At 35.8% G+C, this 21532-nt stretch overlaps 1 protein-coding gene across 2 annotated transcripts; it reads right to left on the bottom strand.

Annotated features, from left to right (window-relative positions):
- Positions 1 to 1203: 1203 nt before the first annotated feature.
- LOC120342851 (WD repeat-containing protein 31-like) lies at positions 1204 to 20424 on the bottom strand. Of its 2 annotated transcripts, none has more exons than XM_039411836.2 (6): positions 19770 to 20424; positions 16094 to 16235; positions 15796 to 15943; positions 15546 to 15645; positions 2310 to 2461; positions 1204 to 2017 (listed from the first exon to the last, which is right to left on the bottom strand). In XM_039411836.2, the coding sequence occupies exons 1-6, from the start codon at positions 19980 to 19982 to the stop codon at positions 1756 to 1758; spliced, it is 1017 nt and encodes a 338-aa protein (XP_039267770.2). In that variant the 5' UTR covers positions 19983 to 20424; the 3' UTR covers positions 1204 to 1755. The 2 variants fall into 2 exon arrangements, with proteins under 2 accessions (XP_039267770.2, XP_039267772.2); XM_039411838.2 differs by having other exon boundaries at positions 15796 to 15940.
- Positions 20425 to 21532: the final 1108 nt, after the last annotated feature.

Below are 21532 nucleotides of genomic sequence, written 5' to 3'. Positions count from 1 at the left end.
ATCGACTTTTGTGTATAAAGACAAGAACGGCGATCTCCAGCCGTAACGCTCCTCAAGAATTTGTTGTACATGTCGTTGACATTTGATGAGTAGGACTTTAAAATATTTTGCCACAATGGTTGAATTTTAGTAATAACATCTCAAACGCGGTAGGGGGCAAATCGATATCAAATCACTTATATAAAATGCGCCCATCATTGTTAAATAATAAACTTTGATTTATTTTACGACTGAAAGCGTCAGTGCAAAGGGAATCAAGATGCCGTGAGGTACACAGCGACATATTTTACAGGCTCCTTTTTAACCTATTTCTAGCTCATGAACTTCATTTGTAAAGAATCCCCCCCATGCCGTTAAATGATCATCCGAACAATTTTTACAAACTTGACCCTAACTTTCAGTTTGTGCCGCAGAGCCATTTTTATCCATCAACAATTCACTTCTCACAAGTTGAACTTGATTCTTTTGGAGATCGTATTGTTAATAAATATTTGCATACATTTCATCAACCTGGTTTATGGACTGCGAAACGCATACATACGCGGTTTTGCTCGTTCAGTCGGACCAGTCCCAGAAATCTGTAGACTACCCAAGCTGGTTTATCAAAGGACATCGCATAAAAAAGATCCGCCTTCATTATTATACATTTATATCATTATAGAATAATTTAATCGATAGGCGGACAGAATTATTCATCACCATTAAGTGCAATATTACTAGATAATACAACTAGGTATACTTAAGCATAATACAACTTACACAGGATAACTTCATGTTCCTGAATAAATGAATATCTCCTAACAGCTGGCGACAGGAAGCTGAAGAATGACCATCACAAAGGCCGGATTTGTCATTAGCAGGACTGGTAATTTCAGGTAAAACATTTCAATCGTTAACCGGGTAAAATTAACCAGCTAACCGCTGCGTGACATTTGACGTAATAAGTAATAATTTTAGCTTGTTACGTCAAATTGGTTATAAAGCAATTTCGCGTGATCTTTTCCAGGTATCGCTCGAAATTATTCACGAATCGAGATAGTTTCATGATCGCCCTGCTGCAAGAGATATGCAATGCAGTCTGCTTTGGACATACCTATGAGAGTATTTTAGTAAAACCCCATTCCGTTATTAAATGTCATTTATGTGACAAATTTTCAGTTTTCGATGTACAAATTCTACTTTGAGATATCATAAAACTGTGCACTTGTTGGATGACATTATATTGACGCTTGTGCAATAAAATCGAGAACGATACATTTCGACTGAAAACTGATTCTAAATTGTCAGCAATATTGCCACTTCAATTATTTGTCACATTCACACTCACCAATACAGTCAATGACATTCTTTTGTATCAAACGCCACAGGAGATGAAATCAATTTTGAAGAAAATGTACATTGTAAAGATGAGAATGTCAGTTAACAGTTAAAAAATAAATCGTAACCGTTAACCATCTGAAATCGGTTAACCAATTAACTATTACCACTTACCAGCCCTAGCCATTAGGCATCACAGGCCGAAGCCAGGGGCCATCGACATTTAATTTTGAACTGTTATTCATCTTCAATTGTGAATGCCTAATTCAGAATAAAACTGGCTTAAAATTTGATGGTATTTGATATTAATCATTCTTGTCCTAACAAGATGGGACATCATTATTCAAAACGTTATCAGCATGGCAAAAAAGCAACAAAACGGTTTATCTTTCAAAACTCCATGTTCATATAATATTAGCTTCCTTTCTAAACATGTGGTCAACCAAAGCACAATTTGTCATTTTCGATACTGATAGTCAACATCCCATTATCACAACTGCCACAAAGTATATTGGATTTACCAAGTGGAGCTATACACAACAAATTTCCACAATTGACAGGAAGCGTCGAGATCATTTGCATTGAACCGTTAGTGTGTTCTTGAAGATCCCATAACTTCACGGTGCCATCATGTGAACAGGAAACAAAATGACAATTATCTGAGAGGAACTTGCAATCCGTTACACTTTCAGTATGACCCCTAAAAAGTATATCAACAGCAAAAATGTATGTGTGGTATAGGAGTATTCAAAATCCATGTCAATTATTGAATTGCTGATATTTATCCTTCAAGCAAAAATTCAGCCTATATGCTGAAACGTCAAGTGCAAATGGATATGCGAAAGGTATAGTCTGGTTCCTCAGGCTACAAGTTACTACAGCGATTCCCAAAGGGTGGGCCGCGGCAAACCTGTTAATACGCGGCTGTGTACATCAGATTGTAACTTCACCCATGTGGCAGTAATGAATATTATGAAATTTCATGAACTAACCTTAAGGTCCATACTAGCTTTCTTTCTCTTAGATCCCAGACACATATTTCACAACCTCTTCCATCAAAACCGTTATTTGATGTTATCCCTAGGTTTCCTGATATATCACAACTTGTTTGGATTTGGCTCTGTGTTGGAAACGAATACACCATCTGTTGAAAGCATTGAATCCTTAAGATCAGATATGATTCACAGATAAAAATAGATCTATTCAACTTAAGACATTGTGAAAATAAAAAATAAACAGTTGTCTGGACTTTTCTATGCATGTGTGTGACCAAAACAAAACCAACTATATTTTCTTCATTTTCCTAAAATTAAAATTTTTTTATTTCTGTTTTAGATAAGATTCACAGATGAAATCTATTCAAGTTATGACATTGTAAAAATTAAAAAAAATTACGCAGTTGGAGTCACCCTTAGTCATCTCAAGTAAATTGCTAGATACATTTTGATGGTTGTTGCGTAGTAATAATGAAGAAGGTCATCAAACATACCCTACAATCAATCTGCGACCACCAAAAATACAATTTTGAATTTGGGCAATGGTTTTCGCTATTTTAATAATTGTAAATCATTTAGTTGGAAAATTTTCTTTGGTCAGACGTCTTCAGAGAATATTTTGCCCTATTTCGAATTAGTCAGCGGTAACTATATCGCGTTGTTCGATCTTCATTGTTTCATAAGCCATCTTAAGTATCGGATATTTACCAAGAGGCAACGAAAGCCGTAGCACTCTTTGGAATGCTGCAGACACGCAGCCCCAGTATAAAAAATGTTTGCAAAGCAGTGTTCACTATTAGCGCACTTTTTTGCGAAAATTGCGAAGCACTTTCGCAACTTTTTTTAGGGACTGCGAAATAGCACTTTTTTCCGATTTTGAAGAGAAATAGCACTTTTATCCGATTTTGAATGGATTAAAAATTCAAAGTTAACAAATATTTTCGAGTATTAAGTTGACAAATGAGTAACATACTAGTACTTTTGTAACTCAATTCTGCATATCATAACGATATTTACCGGAATTCTAACCTATGAGATGCAGACATAGGAGATAAAGCTTTTGCATTAACGCAAAATTCTTGTTTATAATATGATTATTATACAAGCACACTGATTCCGCTTCTCCCGCAAAAAACGCTCCCCGGGCGTTTCTTTGAAGGAGAGTGGTCATGTGACTATCAATGATATCGATGAATTCAAAATGACTATAAAAGTGTTAGTAACCTGTTATAGTCACTTTGGATGAATTGTGACCAAACTGCACGATTTTCAAATCAGACGAAACTTTTAGCAGCATGTCACAGATTTGCAAAATCAACAAATTCACAAAATACCATTAAGTGCCATTTTATTGTAATCACAATGTTGAAAGGACGTGGCATTTTCCGGAATTTTGCGATATTTACACAACTATTTCTCATTGATATGCGAGGACGGGTGGGCAAAATTCAATATTTTTTTGAATCGAATATTTATAGGAGTACCGAATAAACGTGGTGGAAACATTAAAAAATCGGCAACAAAGCCTTTTTACTGGTTAATTCCGTTATAATCGCTAATTGTTCTTGTCACCGATCGTTTTGGCGGCGATATCTAGGTTTTGGGTAATCTTTATTCCCGACCTCTCTTTTTTACAAATATGAATTCTTGTGGGTCGGCGGACATCGAAGTTTTATATTTCGGGTTTACCCGTTGGTTCACATCGGCAACAGCTGTTGAAGACATTGAGGACTCAAATTAACATTTGCGTTGGCTTTAATATTACCTATCAAGATTTGTAAATATACCGGTCCCAAACATTGAGGAATCAAATTAACACTTGCGTTGGCTTTAATATTACCTATCAAGATTTGTAAATTTACCGGTCCCAATTTTATGCGAATGGTAATATTATTGTCCATACCGTGATGCAGATATTTATTAAGACGATAATTACCTTTCATGTATTTCTATGGTGATAAACTTCGCAAATCTGAAATTGTGCCAATCCTGAATGTTGATTTGAAATAGTGATTGAATAATTCGGCTATAAAGGCATTTCTGCGTGGTCATAAGACGAGATGACGTTAATGAACAGCTCTTCTTTTACAGGATATTTTACGTATGCGACTTAATGCTAAAAAAATTGGGCTCGAGTGCTTTTTTTTTCGAGTGCTCGAGTGCCTAATAGAGGTCAGGCGCTAATTGTAACTAATTCCCTAAAGTTTCAACGTGTTTTCAACAAAACAATACCCCGGCGATAATGTTACCGAGCAATTCACAATTTTATTTATGGAATTTGCAAATTCACCAGTTTCTTGACGATTTTGATATTGTCACGCCCTAATTATTAGTGCAAAAAATACTCCCCTTCTTCCGCGGCGGTTTGACGGGTTCTTTGTTCCATTCTTTAGAAAGTTCTGACACGGGGGATATAGAATACTGAATCGGGAGGGTTGAATCCCTGTCCACTTACTGGTGATTTTCCGTTTTAAAATGCGTGAAACATTCTCTATTTTAAATTAAATGACGTTTCGCGGGCTAGAGTTCTCCCCGAAAATGATGTGTTCCAGACGTTAGTTAGACGATAGATAAAACATTAGATTAATAATTTTCGTGACGCCCCGTTTTCGAAAATACAAAGTTATATCGTAAAAAATTACACCCGGTATCCGAAAATACAGTTGTATCTCGAAAAATGTGTTTTGTTACATTTAAAATAAAACATTTTTGGGATTAATTTAGATCATATTTTACTTTTCACGACACCCGTTTCCGAAAATACAAGGTTATATGGCGAAAATGTGTTTTGTTACATTTAAAATAAAATATTTTTGCGATTAATTTAGATCATAATTTACTTTTCAGGACACCCGTTTTCGAAAATACAAGGTTATATCGCAAAATGTGTTTTGTTACATTTAAAATAAAACATATTTGCGATTAATTTAGATCAAATTTTACCTTTCACGGCAACCTGTTTCCGAAAATACAAAGTTATATCACTAAAAAATGCGTTTTGGTACATTTATTTTGCATTCCCAATAAAATACATATTTTCCCTAATTAAGATCGTCGATGAATCTGTTCCTGTCGTTCAAGCTCGACACACGTTTGGACGAGTGTGGGGTGGTTTTTTGGTCGACGATAAATTAAAAAGTTGCCACACGTTATTTGTATAACGATAATAACTGAAAATTAAGGTTTTATAATAGAAGTGAATTTGTCTCAAGATGGTATTTCACGATTCCGGCCCACAGAAAATAAACACGCTGACAGGCTTGGTTATAATTGATATTCGTTTAATTTATTTTACACTATTAATAAACGCGCCACACCAATTGGGACCATATAAATTGCAGTCGCATCGGTATGGACTGTATGTTTTTGGCGCTCTCACATTAATAATAATTTTCAACAAAACAAAGCCCCGACGGTCATTAAAGCTGAATTCGTTACCGAATAATTCACAATTTTATTTAAGGAATTTGCAATTTCAAGATCTCACTTGACGATTTTGATGATGTCATGCCGTAATTATTACTGCTTAAATGCCTCAAAATACAACAAATGTAATCATTTTCGACGATAACAGGCGCAACAATTCGTAAACGAACCGTTATAACGAAATTCGCGATTGATTTTACCTTTCTCTTGTTTACAATTTTAACATCCCGCCGGCCATGTATGGTCGAATAAAATGTTCACATATTCAAAACATGACCCGGCCAAGGATGGAAGGGATTCCTAAAAAGCTAATAGAAAGTACATACGCGAGGGTATGATATTAATATCGAGAATATTTGTGAGCATATCACAGGACGGAAATATTTTGCACCCGGCTGTTTGTTGGCAGAACAACGATACGCTAAAGTTAATTGTTCGAATACAGGGAAGTATTTATTTATCATCTCACTTGCGAACATCGAGGTTTTGGCGGAATTGTACGATCATGTTGTCTTTCTTAAATAATAACTTTTTCAATAAATGTTCATTTTACTTTTGCGTTTTTTACTTTATTTTTACTTTTACTTTATTATATGTCGGGTTTTCATTTATTTTAAATTCGAAATTGTCCGAAATACTCCAACAGGTGTATAGGTACAATAATAATAGTACTTACCAGGGAAGTTTAATACACACGATGTGTAAAGTGCGTCGTAACTCCCGTTTATTAATTATAATTTTTTTTACATTCTGCTTAAAAAACAACGGCAGTCATCTCACGTAAATCTCGCGACCAAATCTTTTTTGTATGGCATCGTCTTGGCGACGAATTTATTGCCGACTGAATTTTAATTGTGTTTTAGGATAAGTTATTTTCTGTTTGTTGGTTTCTAAACTTTACAAACTTGGGTAGCAATTACTATTAATGTGAGATTTGTGCATAGGAACGATTGAATATCGCGACTGGATGTCCGATATCTGAGAATGCGTAATTCTCTTTCAAAATTAATTTTCAGGATATCAGCGTTCAGGATATCAAAGAGTGCTATTTATGAATGCTGAAAGTACATGACATTACTAAACATTTTGCCAATATATGATGTTTTCTGCCCGATTTAAACTAACTCGCACGCAAACCAAGGCATGTCGACATTTAAAAATTACTTGTCTTTGAGTAAGCTCTGAAATAGGATAATATAAATGTAAATGAGAAATTAGGTCACGCTAGCTCACGAAACGGGAGGATTTTCAAAGTGATGTTGTGTAATATTTCGGAGAAAAAAGTTTGAAAGGAAAGTAGGTCAACCTATCTCCTAAAGCAGGGGAGTATCGTGTGTAATATTTCGGAGGGAACGTAGGTTAACTTATCTTTTAAAACAGCGGGTGGCGACTTTCAAAGTGGTTCAAAATCACAAATTAATAATTATCAGATTAGGTTTAGGGATAAATCGAAAAGTTGAATTTCCAGCGCACCTAACCCTAATTAGTTGATTGCTACTTATATTTGGGGGGGAGGGGTTGCGGGGATTATTTTGCACGGGATTTGTACAAACGATCCACCCTGTAACTAATATGGTTTCCAGCCTGCCTCGTGTCTGTTAGATGGAAGGAGTAACAAGTGTGAAAGTCTTTGCTGTTTACGCGAGTAAGGACACCATGATACATTGCATGAAAGTTTTGTCCGCGGCAGGTGTTAGCAGATGTCATTTCGTTGCGATGAATTCGCTTGTTTTAATTAAACATGAATTCGCTTAAAGGGAACTGGGTTAACGAAAAGGCTCCTCCTTAATTTATAATATTAACCGGAGGAGCGCTTTTTCGAGTATCTATGCCGTTTTAAATGGGTTATATGAAAGGCTAGGGCACCTAACTTGTTAAAATCGGCAAAAGCACTTTCGCACTTTTTTTTTCGACTGCGAAACACTTTCGCACTCATAATTTGCTTAGAGTTAACACTGTTGCAAAGTATCAATCCATTTCTAAAAAACATTATTTCTTATGCGCCCACATAAACGATATAATCCTGGAAATTAATGTTGAAAGTACGATTCTGAGATATCAGACATCCAGTCACGATATAATCGGTTATGAACAAAGGCATGTAGCATCGGTTTGATGTCCATGAAATGTATAACTATTGGTGTATTTTAATGTTAATGAAATCAAATTATTTTTTCCCTGCCTCCTGGCTTGTATTGTTAATAATGATTATTAAGTCCTGAGTTTGAAAAATTCAAAAAACTCTTAAATGTGTGCATATTACAGTTCTAACTGAGCTGACTGTAAAATGACTTTATTTTACTAAGCAAAAGGTAGAACACTCGTAATTAAAAAAATCCAAAACGGGGGTTAAGACTCTGTAACACACTCCAGTTCACAGAAACGAACTTTCACTCGACTTTTCTTTTAGCAAGTTCATTACTTGAGTACATTTGTTTGAGCATTTTATACAATATCGAATTTAATAAAATGAATGAAAACCCAACATAATTATAGTAATTAATAATGGCAGACTGAAATAAGTAAACAGTACATAAAATAAACATGAATTAAAAAAGTTATTTTCAAAGGCCGACAATATGATCATAAAATTTTGTGAAATCCCGATGTTGCCCAATGAGATGATGAATAAAGAAATACTTTTCAAGTTATTTGTGTTAATTGAGCAAAAATTTTGTATCACATTCTGTATCGATCCAAACAAGAAAAAAATGGCGATTTCGTAGTCTCTAAAACTTACTGCAAAGGTGTCTTGCAGTTTTCGCAAAAATGAGCGGTAATGGTGAACAATGATTGCCAGCAGTGTTCACTATTTGCGCACTTTTTTGCGAAAAGTAAGAAGCGGAAGCGGGTTGGGGGGCGGTCGCCCCCCCCCCCCCAATAATTTCGCAAAAAAATTTAATACATGTTGTTTCTTACAAAATTATCATTTTCGAAAAGTGCGATAGTCAAGCGCAATTGAACGGTTAAATAGTTACCGATATTATAACTGTCTTCTTACAATAATGTGGTCCAGGGCGCCTTCGGAGCCCCTCACATTTTCGTGAAACATGCGCGCCCACACGGGTAATACTCCGTCTTCAAACGCACCTCCGATCACGCGCCACGGTTTTGCACAACTAATTCATTTTTGTACAATTTAAAATATGGTTCTCATTGTCAAAATCTTTCAATAGTGTTATTGTTGACACTTGCGAGAGAAGTAAAAGAGGCAAACTGTATCTCATTACATCAATTAATTATTATCGCTAAAAATTAACTAGATCTAAAGTTGTTATAAACAATTTTCACCGCTGGACGTATCTTTTCACGTTATGGATTTTTTAGAAAACTGAAAAAGTCGCCAATAACGCGTGCAATTGCCTTTTGCTAAAATCGCCGATTGTTTTCATCATTGTTTTGTGACCTATTATTTAGGTCGTAAACGCCTTTACGTTGGCGTTTATCCTCTCTAAATCACAAATTTTCCACAAATTTGTGACACGATGACTATGATAATTATTTTATTTTCGTACAAGCACGGACTTATGAACCCGGCGAGAATACTAAGTATCCATAAGTTGAAAAGCGGCAATATAAAATACTAAAAATAAAACTGTAAACAATATAAGTTTAATCGAGGCCCGCGACAGTCTAAAAACGCTTTTCTAGGCATCGAAAATCGCAAAATTTCGTGTCCCTACGACACAAATTATGTTTGCTTGACCTTTAAAAAGATTTCGTCACTAAAATCGAAACACGGTCAATTGTGAGCGGGATTTGCCTTTTTATCTATTACTTTTAAATTGACGTCGAAAATTTTCGTGTTAACATTAAACAAAGCCGAGAACGCGCCTTTTTGCCGGTTTGTGATGATATATAAGATAAAAAAAGTATATTCGATCAATAGTTGTATTTATTTATGTATTTTTATTGTACTGATATAACTTTTACTACGTGAGAATTGACAGAAAATTTACGGATTTTTCGAAAGGTTTCATCTTTAAAAATAATCGGAGTGACAACATTGCGATTGAGCGGAGCCAGTGTTACAGGTAGCCTACATCTCAAATTTATCGAATTCGCAAAATAGCAAAAATACGGATCAAAACAAGTTATAAACGGGCAGTTTACCACACATTTTTATGTCCGTGGTGTTTTGGAGTGGCCGTGAATTTGTATTTTTGATTTTCTAGTATACTTCATAAATATTTTAATTGTATGAAGTAAAATTGTACTATATGGGATTTTATATCAGATATCGAGATTTTTGTAACGGCGATAACGAGTTCGGAAGATTGCAAAAATACGTATCAAAATTAAATACATCAGGCAGCTTACCTCATATTTTCATGTCCACATATCGCCGTGGTACTTTAGTTTAGTAATATTTTTATTTCGACGTAAGAAGTCGCAACCGCGAGTTACGTTGTACACAATTAAATTAATATATAAGGACATTTTAGAATCTCGTGGCTGTCATGGATTGAATATTTTACGCGACAGAAAAATCTTTATACGCTTATATAGGCGGCTCTTTTAACGAGCGTGTAATCGCGGTGCTTGTTGCAGACGACAATGGGAAGTTCCGACTTAGACAAACCTTTTTATAAATAAAAACCCTGCAAAGGCATTGCGTGAATCCTGAATGTTATTTCAAGTTCAAATGATGATTTAATAAATCGGCAATAATGGCAATTCTACAAGTCAAATGATAATTCCTTGGTAAAATTTAGGAAACAATTTCGCACAATAGCTTGTTACCTTATTTTGCATTTCTAATTTTACGAAACGGCGTTAGTGCGCTTTATGCAGAACTAGGAATTGAAACAATAACCTAATACGACTCCTCAAATTTGTTATTTTCTGTTTGTGGGCTAATTCTCGCGGAATTCAAGAAATTGGTTCAGTGATGCGCAAGTTCCGTGTCTAAGCGAAGCATCCAAGGTACTCGATATATGAGTAGCAAAATAACATTCTAATACTAAGAGAATGACATCGACAGGTTATTGTTACGTGACGATACACGGCGCGGTGTTTTTCGGTAGGCGATCCAAGGTCGCCCCCCAAAAATTATGGAAAGTGTCCGTCCCTGTATGTGGAGCAGACATGGGAGATAAAGGTTTTGCATTAAAGGCAAAATTCTTGTTTATATCATGATTATTATACAAACACACCGATTCCGCATCTCCCGCAAAAACGCTCGGCGGCGTCTTTGAAACCAGATGTTGGAATACTACACAGTGCGTTTCTTTGAACGAAAGTGGTCATGTGACTATCAATGAATTGTGACAAAAGTGCACGTTTTCTAATTAGACGAAACTTTTAGCAGCATGTCACAGATTTGCAAAATCACCAGATTCACTGAATACATAGGTCGTATTAACTGCCATTTTATTGTAACCACGAATGTTAAAAGCACGTGGCATTTCCCGGAATTTTGCGACATTCAATATTATCTAGTCACTCACGAGTCACGATAAATCAAAGGCATTTCTTGCGTGGTCATAAGACGAGATGACGTTAATAAACAGCACTTCTTAAGGGATATTTCACATATGTGACATAATGCTAAAAATATTGGACTCGAGTGCTTTTGTGTCTAATAGAGGGTATTGTTTTAACGTATTTTTTTTAACAAAACGAAACCCCGGCGATAATTATAGCTAAATGTTACCCAGTAATTCACAATTTTATTTACGGAATTTTCAAATTCACCAGTTTACTGAGGATTTTGATAATGTCACGCCCTAATTATTAGTGCAAAAAATAATACAAATATAACGAATGTAATCATTTCCGATGATAATAGGCGCAATTTGTGATCGAGACAGTGTGCGTTGTTACATCGTAATTCACGATTGATTTTACGTTCTACTCTTGGTCACGATTTCAACACTCCATCCGCCATACATGGCTGAGTAGAAGATTGACATTTTCGAAACATTACTTGGCCAAGGATGGAAGGGATCACTAACGAGCTAATTGAACGCACATGAAAAGAATTATGACCTGCCATTTCTTTTATGGATATAGCTTGTACGTGTTACCCAGGGGTGGCAATTACTTTCCTGAGTGGGCCGGATGCGGATAATAGACTGGATTACTGGGCCGGATGATCAAAACTCAATATGATTAAAAACGGTTTATTTGCAAATTCGCAACTCGCAAGTCTATCAGTCATTAGTCAATCTCATTCCCGTTTCACTAATCGCATTTAAGTGATGTAAAGCATCAGGTATTTGCAGCAGGGATTATAGTAAATACATTGAAATATTAGCGTTGAAAGAACATTGAAAATGTCATGAGTACAGACAGAATAATTTAAGTACTGTAAATCATGTACTAGACCAGTGGTTGTCAAACTTTTTTCGCCCCATACTGCACTTTTAACGTTATCATCGCCCCCAAAAACTACAACAAAACATAAGTTACAAACAAATTTATTGCGAATCATTTATTAAGAAATAGCATGGTCATCATCATTATTTGATTTGACCCTTTTCTACCATCAAATATGATGTTAGAAATGAAAGAATCAACAAGTTTCCTTCGTCAAAAATGCCAGATGACTTGCGGTTACTATATTTTCAGTACATTTACAAGGGAAACGAGTCGTCGCGCTTACGACATTCATTAAAATTGCCGACTTTGTCACCGATGATGATTTTCTGTTGCGTAAAATATTCAGTTCATGGCCGATACGAGCATTAAAATTGTCTCGCGATATTAATTCAATTATTTTCAACGTAAATCGCCGTTGCGCCGAGTTACAATAAATGAAAATTTCACTATTCTGAAATACTACAATCTGAATTTCGGTTTAAGATAATTTTAGGATATCACCGTTTGTAAAATCCCAATGTCTGAGTACCATTTAATACGATAAAGTAAAAGCATTATAACTCTAATGCAGTAAACTGGCGCCACAAAAACAAAATGTTTAAGAACCGCTGGACTAAGAAGTTATAGTTTCCGATTGAAAATTTCGAGATAATTTAGTTTACCGACATAATTTCGATGTTCTCGGCTTAAATACCCGCGTCAGGAAAACAATCGGTGTTTTTAACTTAATTTTACCTACCGAGAATGCGCAATTGCCCCCTGTCGCCCCGTTTCTTATCTCTTTTGTCCCCACTTTGGGAATCGTTGTACTAGACAAAAGGAAAGAACATATGTTGGGGCATTCACAAACGCAAGAAAAAATTTGCAGGCCCAAATGCTGATATATCAGGAGCTTGAGTTTTTTTAATGACTTAAATCAGGGGTGTGCAACCTTTTTCGCGAATTCAAAATTGTCCGGAATACTCAAACAGGTGTGTAAGAATAATAATAATAGTAATTGTAATCGAGAAACCAACTTACCAAAAAGGAAATGTCGAATGAACTTGATGTGTTACGGGCACCGTAACCCCCGTTTTGTTATTAAATTTGATTGTTCTACCTTCTGCTTAAAAAACAACTTCGTTTTACAGTCTAGCGTAACTCTCGCGACCAAATCTTTTTTGTTCTGTATGGCATCACCTTAGCGCAATTTATTACCGACTGAATTTGGATTGTATTTTATGATAAGATATTTTCTGTTAGTTGGCACTGATAACGTCGCTAATTTCCGTTTAAACCTTCGAAATTTGAAATATGTTCCTTACGCACCGTCTCTGCTATAATTGACAAGCGATAGCACAAGATTCAGCAGCAAATGAAAAGCAAAATTATTTTATAATCATGTTTTTTTTGATAAAGATTTGCTAATTATGGCGAGATATAAAGAATATGGCCTGAAATATATAAATAACAGAACGATATTTATTTTTCAGTCGACGATAACCCTCAATAATAACGATTGCCGAAATTGAGAAAATAAAAATGAATACGAATTGTCGATTGTGATCCAATGACTGAGAGGGCACAATTCTTTTCTTTGTTCAAAGCAGATATGAAACGGATACCATGTTCCCGAAAAGCGGTTACGTGGTATCTTTTTTTAGCCAATCAAAAATAGTGGTATATACATATACAATAAGTTTCTAAACTTTACAAACTCGGGACGCAATTACTAATAAAAATACGAGTAATGGTGCATGGAAAAACGAATTTGATTTTATTGAAATTGAAACACACACATAAGAGCTTTACATTTCATGCACAACTAACCGATGCTACATGTGAGATTTGTGCACATAAACGATTATACATCGCGATTATATAACTTTAATTTCCAGGATTTCAGCGTTCAGGTGGTCGAATAAAAATCAAATGAATTGGTATTTCGCGACACACTCAAAATTATTTGGGAACCACCATTTTCTTTTCGAGTATCCTTGTTGTATTTCGTGTACCTTCGCAAAAGAAAAATCTTTGGTGTCATCGTTCCTATTAGTGTAATTGTAATATATGGAAACATTGCAAGTGGCGTTGAGATGCGAATATTTCATACTAGGTCTGTAGCATTAGAGAGATAGCTATTTACAAATGCTGAAAGGCATTTCTAAAAAAAATTGCCAATTTAATCATGATGTTTTCTACCCTATTTAAACAAACTCGCACGCAAACCAATGCAAGTCAATATTTGAAAATTACATTTCTTCGCGTAATCCCTGAGATAGTATAATATAAACGTAAATTAGGTCAAGCTAGCTCATGAAAGGGAGGAGGATTTTTAAAGTGGTCTTGCGTGATATTTCGGAAAAAAATCTTCGGATAGAAAGTAGGTCACTCTATCTCTCAAAACAGCGGTACTTTCATGGTGATCTTGCGTAATCTTTCGAAGAATAAATGGCCGGGGAGAAACACAAGGTCAACCCATCTCCTAAAAGGGGAGAGGACGGACTACTTTCAAGCATATTCTTTCGGACGAGGAAGCGTGTTATACGAAAGCGATATCAGTGACGGGGATGTCATTTTGCCCGGGCTTTGTACAAATGATCCCCCTCCCCAGCTATGGCCGGTAGTAACTAGTATCAATACCAACCTGCATGTATCAATAATTGTTTGTTAGATGGAAGGATTAACAAAAGTGTGCAAGGCTTTGCTGTTCACGCGAAGGAGTGCTCTTCGCTAGTGAGTACTGACACGGGTGGTTGAGTTCGCGACGTGTGCTTAGCAGGTGTCCTTCCGTTACCAATGAATTCGCTTGTTTTAAGCAAGAGTTGAAACGAAACGGAAAGACTCCTCTTTAATTCGCAATATCAACTGAATGAGCGTATTTTCGAGTATCTATGCAATTGTATGTATGTTTATTTGCCTCAAAAATGTAACAGTATCTGCATAATAATTCAACAGTGAAAAAATATGTTTGAAATGAGTTAAAACAAATACTAGGGCACCTAACTTGTTGAAATCGGCAGAAGCACTCTCGCACTTTTTTTTCAACTGCAAAGACTTTCGCACTCATAATTTCCTTACAGTTAAGACTGATTGCCAGGTTTCACTGGTTTGGGGGATTTGTGGGGGATAATTATGTGCGAGAGGATTGCTGGACTCTTCGCCGCCACAGGGTGGTTCACGTAACCACTTGGCAGTAACGGCTTCTTCCACCATCATGGCCATGCATCTGAAACTAAGAACTGGCTAACTAACCCTATACCTAGCTTGTGACACGGCATTTATGCTTCTAAATCAAAAATATCAATTTCTTTCCCCCTCGTCCCATGCACTCAAGAAGATATTTGCATTTGCATAATACCAGTCTCAGTATATCAGAATATCCCTACCCATGAAAAAAGTGATATTGGTATGTCTCCAGTTCAAGCCAACTCCACAATCCTGATTTATAGCATAGTATATAAAAAAGTCAAAAGTACAATCTTAAACGACAAAGCAGCTTACCTGCAGATCTCTGGAGTCCCAAAGTTTTATAGCACGATCTTCAGATGTCTGAAAGACTAGATTATGTTCGGAAGAAATACAGATATCAGTGACCAAATTTCTGTAATGTAAAAAAAGTATCAAGCAGTTTCAAGTAAATATAGGGCAATTCAATTTTAATATTCAGGCTGTTTCAAAGATTTGGAGTTGTAACTGTATGACATTTTTGTTCATGCTAACTAAAATATCTTGTATAAATAACTATTCTCACCTGCTTACTTTGTTTTCCTCTGTACATACTCCTGTCGCAAGATCCCACAGTCTAACAGAGTTATCCCTGGAGCCAGAGTATGCTTGACTGAATTCTTCATTGCAGTCCAGAGCAGTAACAGCCAAAGTATGTCCAAGCAACTGACCTGCTTTGATTAAACTATTTTGCAGATAATTTAAATGCCTCCGTAAGTTAGAATATTGAAAATCTGAGCAGATTGGTTATAAATTTTTTTCCTTTTTTCAATTTTTATTTCTTACCAAAAATAATGAAACTTGTAATATTTACAACATAATACCTTGCTCAACAGCAATGCCAGATTTCCATATTTTGATAGTTTTATCTCTCGAGGCTGACAGTATTCTGGTATCATGTATTCGAACCTTGGTTATCTCTTTCTCATGTCTCCAGGTTTGAGTGACAATATTCTCACTGAAGTCCTGAAACCAATTATAAAGCTTTAGCAAATTTAAATAGAACATTGGACAACAACAAGAAGTTAATAACATCGGCATCTACACGTTATCCCAACTGTCCCGAATCATATGATACATATGCATGATACCAAAGTCAGAATTACTCATGAGCCATATTTTTTAACCTCGAAATCAAATTTTTGCCAACCAAAATTTCGCCAAATTGACCATTTTCGAACCTTGAAAAGTTCGAAAACTCGTTGGATGGCAATTATTTTGTTTAAATAAGTTCTAATATGAATCCTCTATCCAATAGTATAATCAAATTTTTGGCCCAGAGACCGGAAAAGAATGAAATAATTTGATTTTTTGTGAAAAAAATCTAATTTTTGCCAAATCGACCCCTTTCGAATCTCAAAAAGTTTGAAAACTTGTTGGATGTCACCATAATATTTTTGTTGGAATAAGTTCATATAATAGTCCTCTAAATGGTATATTCAAATTTTTGCCCCCGAGACTGGAATAGTTCGAAACAATTCGAATATTTTGTATAAAAATTAAATTTTTGTGAAATTGACTACTTTAGAATCTCAAAAAGGTTGAAAACTTGTCGGATGTCACCACAATTTGTTTTGGGGGATAATTTCTTATATGAATCCTCTATTCCAGGGTCGGCCAACCTTTTTGGCCGACGGGCCACATTTAGTTTACTAATAATTGCGCGGGCCACTTAACATGGTAATTATTTTCTAGTTTTGCCACACTGACTAAAAGTTAATGAAAAAACAAACAAAACCCTTGCATCAAACTTTCTCAATAATAAGAACAATAAAAAAACGAAAATACTGTAGAGTCAACAAAGGTATTTCTACGCATAGATATTTTGGTGTAAAGTTTGGCAAAATTTCAATATTCGCTGAAATGGACGATGTAGCAATGCGAAGCCAATTTTTCATATGACTGTCAGAAATTAGTGATCTCACAGGGGATTCAAAGCGCCAAAGCAATCCAAAGTTGTCAACTCATCAATATTTTGCTTCATTGCCAAAACATCAAGGATTTTATGCATGCACATACCACGCCTAAACACACAGGATTGGCAATTATCATATGTGCCCCAAGCAGGTTTGACCAAGTAATATTTGGTTGGTGCTACATTTGAACGAGAGACCACGTGATAAAATAAAAGAAGATTGTCTCACAGATGAGATAACGTTAAAGAGAGTAGTAGCAGACCCAAGTGTGTAAGCGACTATTTAAGTATCAATATCTTCCAGTTGGTTTCGATTCAAAATGGCACTCATCGCTCGTTTGAAAGGGCTAGCAGAGCGCATTTTAGGAAAATGAACAAATTTTTGGTATCAAATCTTTATATTAACTACATCACTTGAAAAATAAAAGTTTTACGCAATTTTTTTTTATTTATTTCCGAAAATACAGCGCGGGCCACTCGAAACTCCTCGGCGGGCCACATGTGGCCCACGGGCCACGGGTTGGACGACCCTGCTCTATTCAATGGTATAATCAAATTTTCGCCCCCGAAAACGAAAAAGTTTGAAATAATTCGACTACATCGTGAGAAAATTTTTTTTCACCACATGACAATTTTCAAACCTCAAAAAGTTTGAAACCTCTTAAGATGTCATCACAATTCTATATTGCAATAACTTCTCATAATTGTCTTCTATCAAATGGTATATTCAAATTTTTGCTTCTGAGACCGGAAAAGTTTGAAATAATCTGATTAAAACGTTACAAAAATCAAGCCTCGCCAAATTTGCCTTATTCAATCGAACCTCCAAAAGTTCTAGAACTCTTCAGATGTCACCACAAATTTTTTATTGTAATTATGGTAGTTCTTTTATGAATCCTCTATCTAATGGTATAATCAAAATTTCGTCCCTGAGACCGGAAAAGTTTACAATAATGCGATATTTTGTGAAAAAATCAATTTTTGCTAAACTGACCACTTTCGAACCTCAAATAGTTTGAAAACCTTGTCAGATGTCACCACAATTTTTTTGTTAGAATAAGTTTTCATATTAAGCTGTTATATGATATATAAATGTAAAATTAGAAATAACTGAATTATATTGTAAAAAATTCAATTTTCGCAAAACTGACATACTTTTGAACCTCAGAAAATTTGTCAAATGTCACCACAATTTGTTGTAATAGTTTCTCATATTTTATCCTCTATACCAGGGGTGTCAAACATACGGGGTTTCGAAGGCCGCATTGCATTTTGGGAATTGTGCGAAGGGCCGCAAACAGTTTTTGTTATATTTCGATAATGCATACTTGAAGCATATTTTTAGATAGGTGTAGTTTGTGACATATAATATGCAATTAAACAGCCAAATGAAGTTTAGTTATTTTCTCAAATTTTTAAATGCCATTCACATATTAATTTTGGCATTTTACTAGTATTGCAATTTACTGTATTTATTACAAAAAATCATAAATTTTTATGTACAACTATCCAAAACATTTTTGAACAAAGTTTTGATGAGGAAAGAACAATACATATACTAAAAATGACTCGATCTAAACATATAGACCTAACATTTAGAAAAATACTACAGTATATCCTCAGTGCAAGTGTATATCCTGCTGAGCTTTTTCTAATAATGTCTACTTATATTATATTTTTTAATTGTACTAATGGAAATGTGATAAATTAAACAATGTGCTTTAAAATTTTGAGAAATGCATAAATATTACAGTTATTGTTGAGCGTTCGAGGGCCGCATTGGAAGTGGGGGGGGGGCCTCGAGTTTGACACCCCTGCTATTCAATGCTATACTCAATTTGCCCCAGAATGAAATAATTCAATTTTTTTGTGAAAAAAATTAATTTTCACAAAATTGACCATTTTCGAATCTCAAAAAGGGGTCTCGTGTAGTTTCGTACCTAATGTACTTCTAGTAGGCGTAGTATAACAATTTTTTGTCAATCCTAACCCCTATCTGGCTATGCTATCCAGGAATCATGTCACTACGACATCACAATCAAGTCATAGAGCTTGCCAAATATCCGTACGATCGCCCGGAATGGCGTCGACGATAAAGAACTGACTGACGTTATCGATCTCTCTCATAGTGAGATCGTTGCGACGAGAAAAATAGCTGTTCGATTTCGGGTGCTCGTCTGCGCGTCTTGGATGGCAGTTCGTATAGTTTGAAGGGCCCTATTACGTCACTGTGTGGTGTAATCAGGTGGGGGTTGAGATTGACACGTTAAAAAATTATCATGCTACGCCCACTAGAAGTATGTTAGGTACGGAACTTTAGGAGACCCTCAAAAAGTAGGTAACACATTTTTCAAGTGCAATAATTTTCTTTATTATTCATTTATCCAATGGTGTATATTCAGATATTATGAAAAAAATTACACAATTTTCAAATTTATTTGGTATTTTAAAATTCACGGACACACCTTGATACCGGTATGACATTCGGTACAATTATTCAAGATTTTTGCTGGCATTGCTGGGGCTATTTGTAACAAATAAATTTAATTCAGATAAGTGCCTAAGATCTGAAAATAGATTTATACCTGGAGCGAAACAGTGCCATTGCAGGTTCCAGAAACGCAAAGATTCCCATCCCACACATCTATGCAAGTCACCGACGTATTCTGTTGATGAACAGTTGAGTGAGGAACAAGTTCAGAATCCTCTTGTCTATAACCGTATGACTCGATGATTCTTTTATTTTTTTGTGTACTAGGCCTATCTCGTCTTCTGTTTTTGCTTAGTCGCTTACCCATAACCAAACCAATTAAATCCCGCGAGAGCAGATTCGTCAATGAAGGCCTTTCTCCGTCTTTTTATAGCTTTTAAAGTTAAAATTGACAAACACAGAATCATCTTCTTGAAAAGAGACTTTTATAAGAAATACCATACCGGTACCGGTACCGGTACCACTGTACCATAGCATTCCACCCTATCAATTCTAGAAATGTCCATTCGATCGTATTTTTTTCAGTTGCACATTACAGCATAGCGACTAGAGTTGCTGTTGTTGTTAAGGTTATCATTATACAGTTAGACTATATATATCATTCTCAAAAAAGCCACACAAGAATGCAATCAGCAAGCCGTCAAGCATACGTTAACCGGTAAATTTTTGCGAATACTGAAATAAGAAGTTGGCCTTCGGTCCCTTCGGGAAGGCGCAGGCCACGAAAGTACCGCGGCGTCTCTTGTCATGGTTTTATGGCGCTATTATCGGTACGGTATATTTACGAAGTCATGTACAATATTTTAGTTTATCATGTGGAATTAACGTTATATCTACTTAAACCCAAAGTGACTATGGACCTTTCCCCGACATCAAAACATCCGTATTTTCAACCAATCACAAGCGAGCAGATGTAAACAAACATTCTACGCTGAAAAGTCGCTCAGACAACTTTGGCCGCGTTCCGCGCAGGTTGCCGGCGGTATAGGCAGATCTTTGTCCCTTTTTTTCTTCTTCACAGGGCTGCGAGAATTAGAAATCTGTAATACTGTACCGGTATGTTACTTGTTGCAAATCACGTTCACGAAATCTATATATATATCCTATATTAAAATGCTGTACCGGTACCCGTTGCAGGCACCTTACAGGTACGGTACTGTACAGGTCACAACTGCTATTTCGAACCAAAAAATAGTAGACAGTCATGCTGATGCAATCAAGGGTACCGAGGCCTACCGTATGTCAGTACGGAAGAATTTGTCTTCGATACGATGTTGCATTTTTATTAAACAGAATCTATTAGTGAAATATTTTGGTAGACTAACTATGTGTAAACGCTGCGCATATGGTATTTGCCGGTCTGAAAACCTGTACGGTACCCCTGCCGTTCAAATGGAGTAAGATTTGTGTCTTTTCCGAAGCCACATATTGAATGCCAAAAAGCGATGAGGTGGATAAAGTAATGCAACAGGCCTCACACTCACAGTATATTCAATCTAGGAAAAATCACCGGAAATACCTTCGTGTGTACCAAGGTAGGCCAACATAAATATTGTTTTCGATACATATGATATATTCAATATGTTAATTCCTCTATAAAATAAATTTTCATACAAGAAACGCGTTCCATCATGCATTTTCATGGATGCGATGGACCAACTGATGAATACCCTGACCCTATATCAGATTCTTGTCGCCCAACAGAAAAGCACCATCAAATTGTGAGGTAAGGATTACTAATACCATAATTTAACTTTGGATCATAATTTAACAGGATCTGTCACCAGATACTTCATTTGATACAGAGACATGCGAATCTGACGAAAGTGAGAAAGGATTGTCAGGGATCCAACCAGA

Source organism: Styela clava, chromosome 3, assembly GCF_964204865.1.
Source record: "Styela clava chromosome 3, kaStyClav1.hap1.2, whole genome shotgun sequence".
Lineage (NCBI taxonomy): Eukaryota > Metazoa > Chordata > Ascidiacea > Stolidobranchia > Styelidae > Styela > Styela clava.
This window is presented reverse-complemented; position numbering and strand designations above follow the sequence as displayed.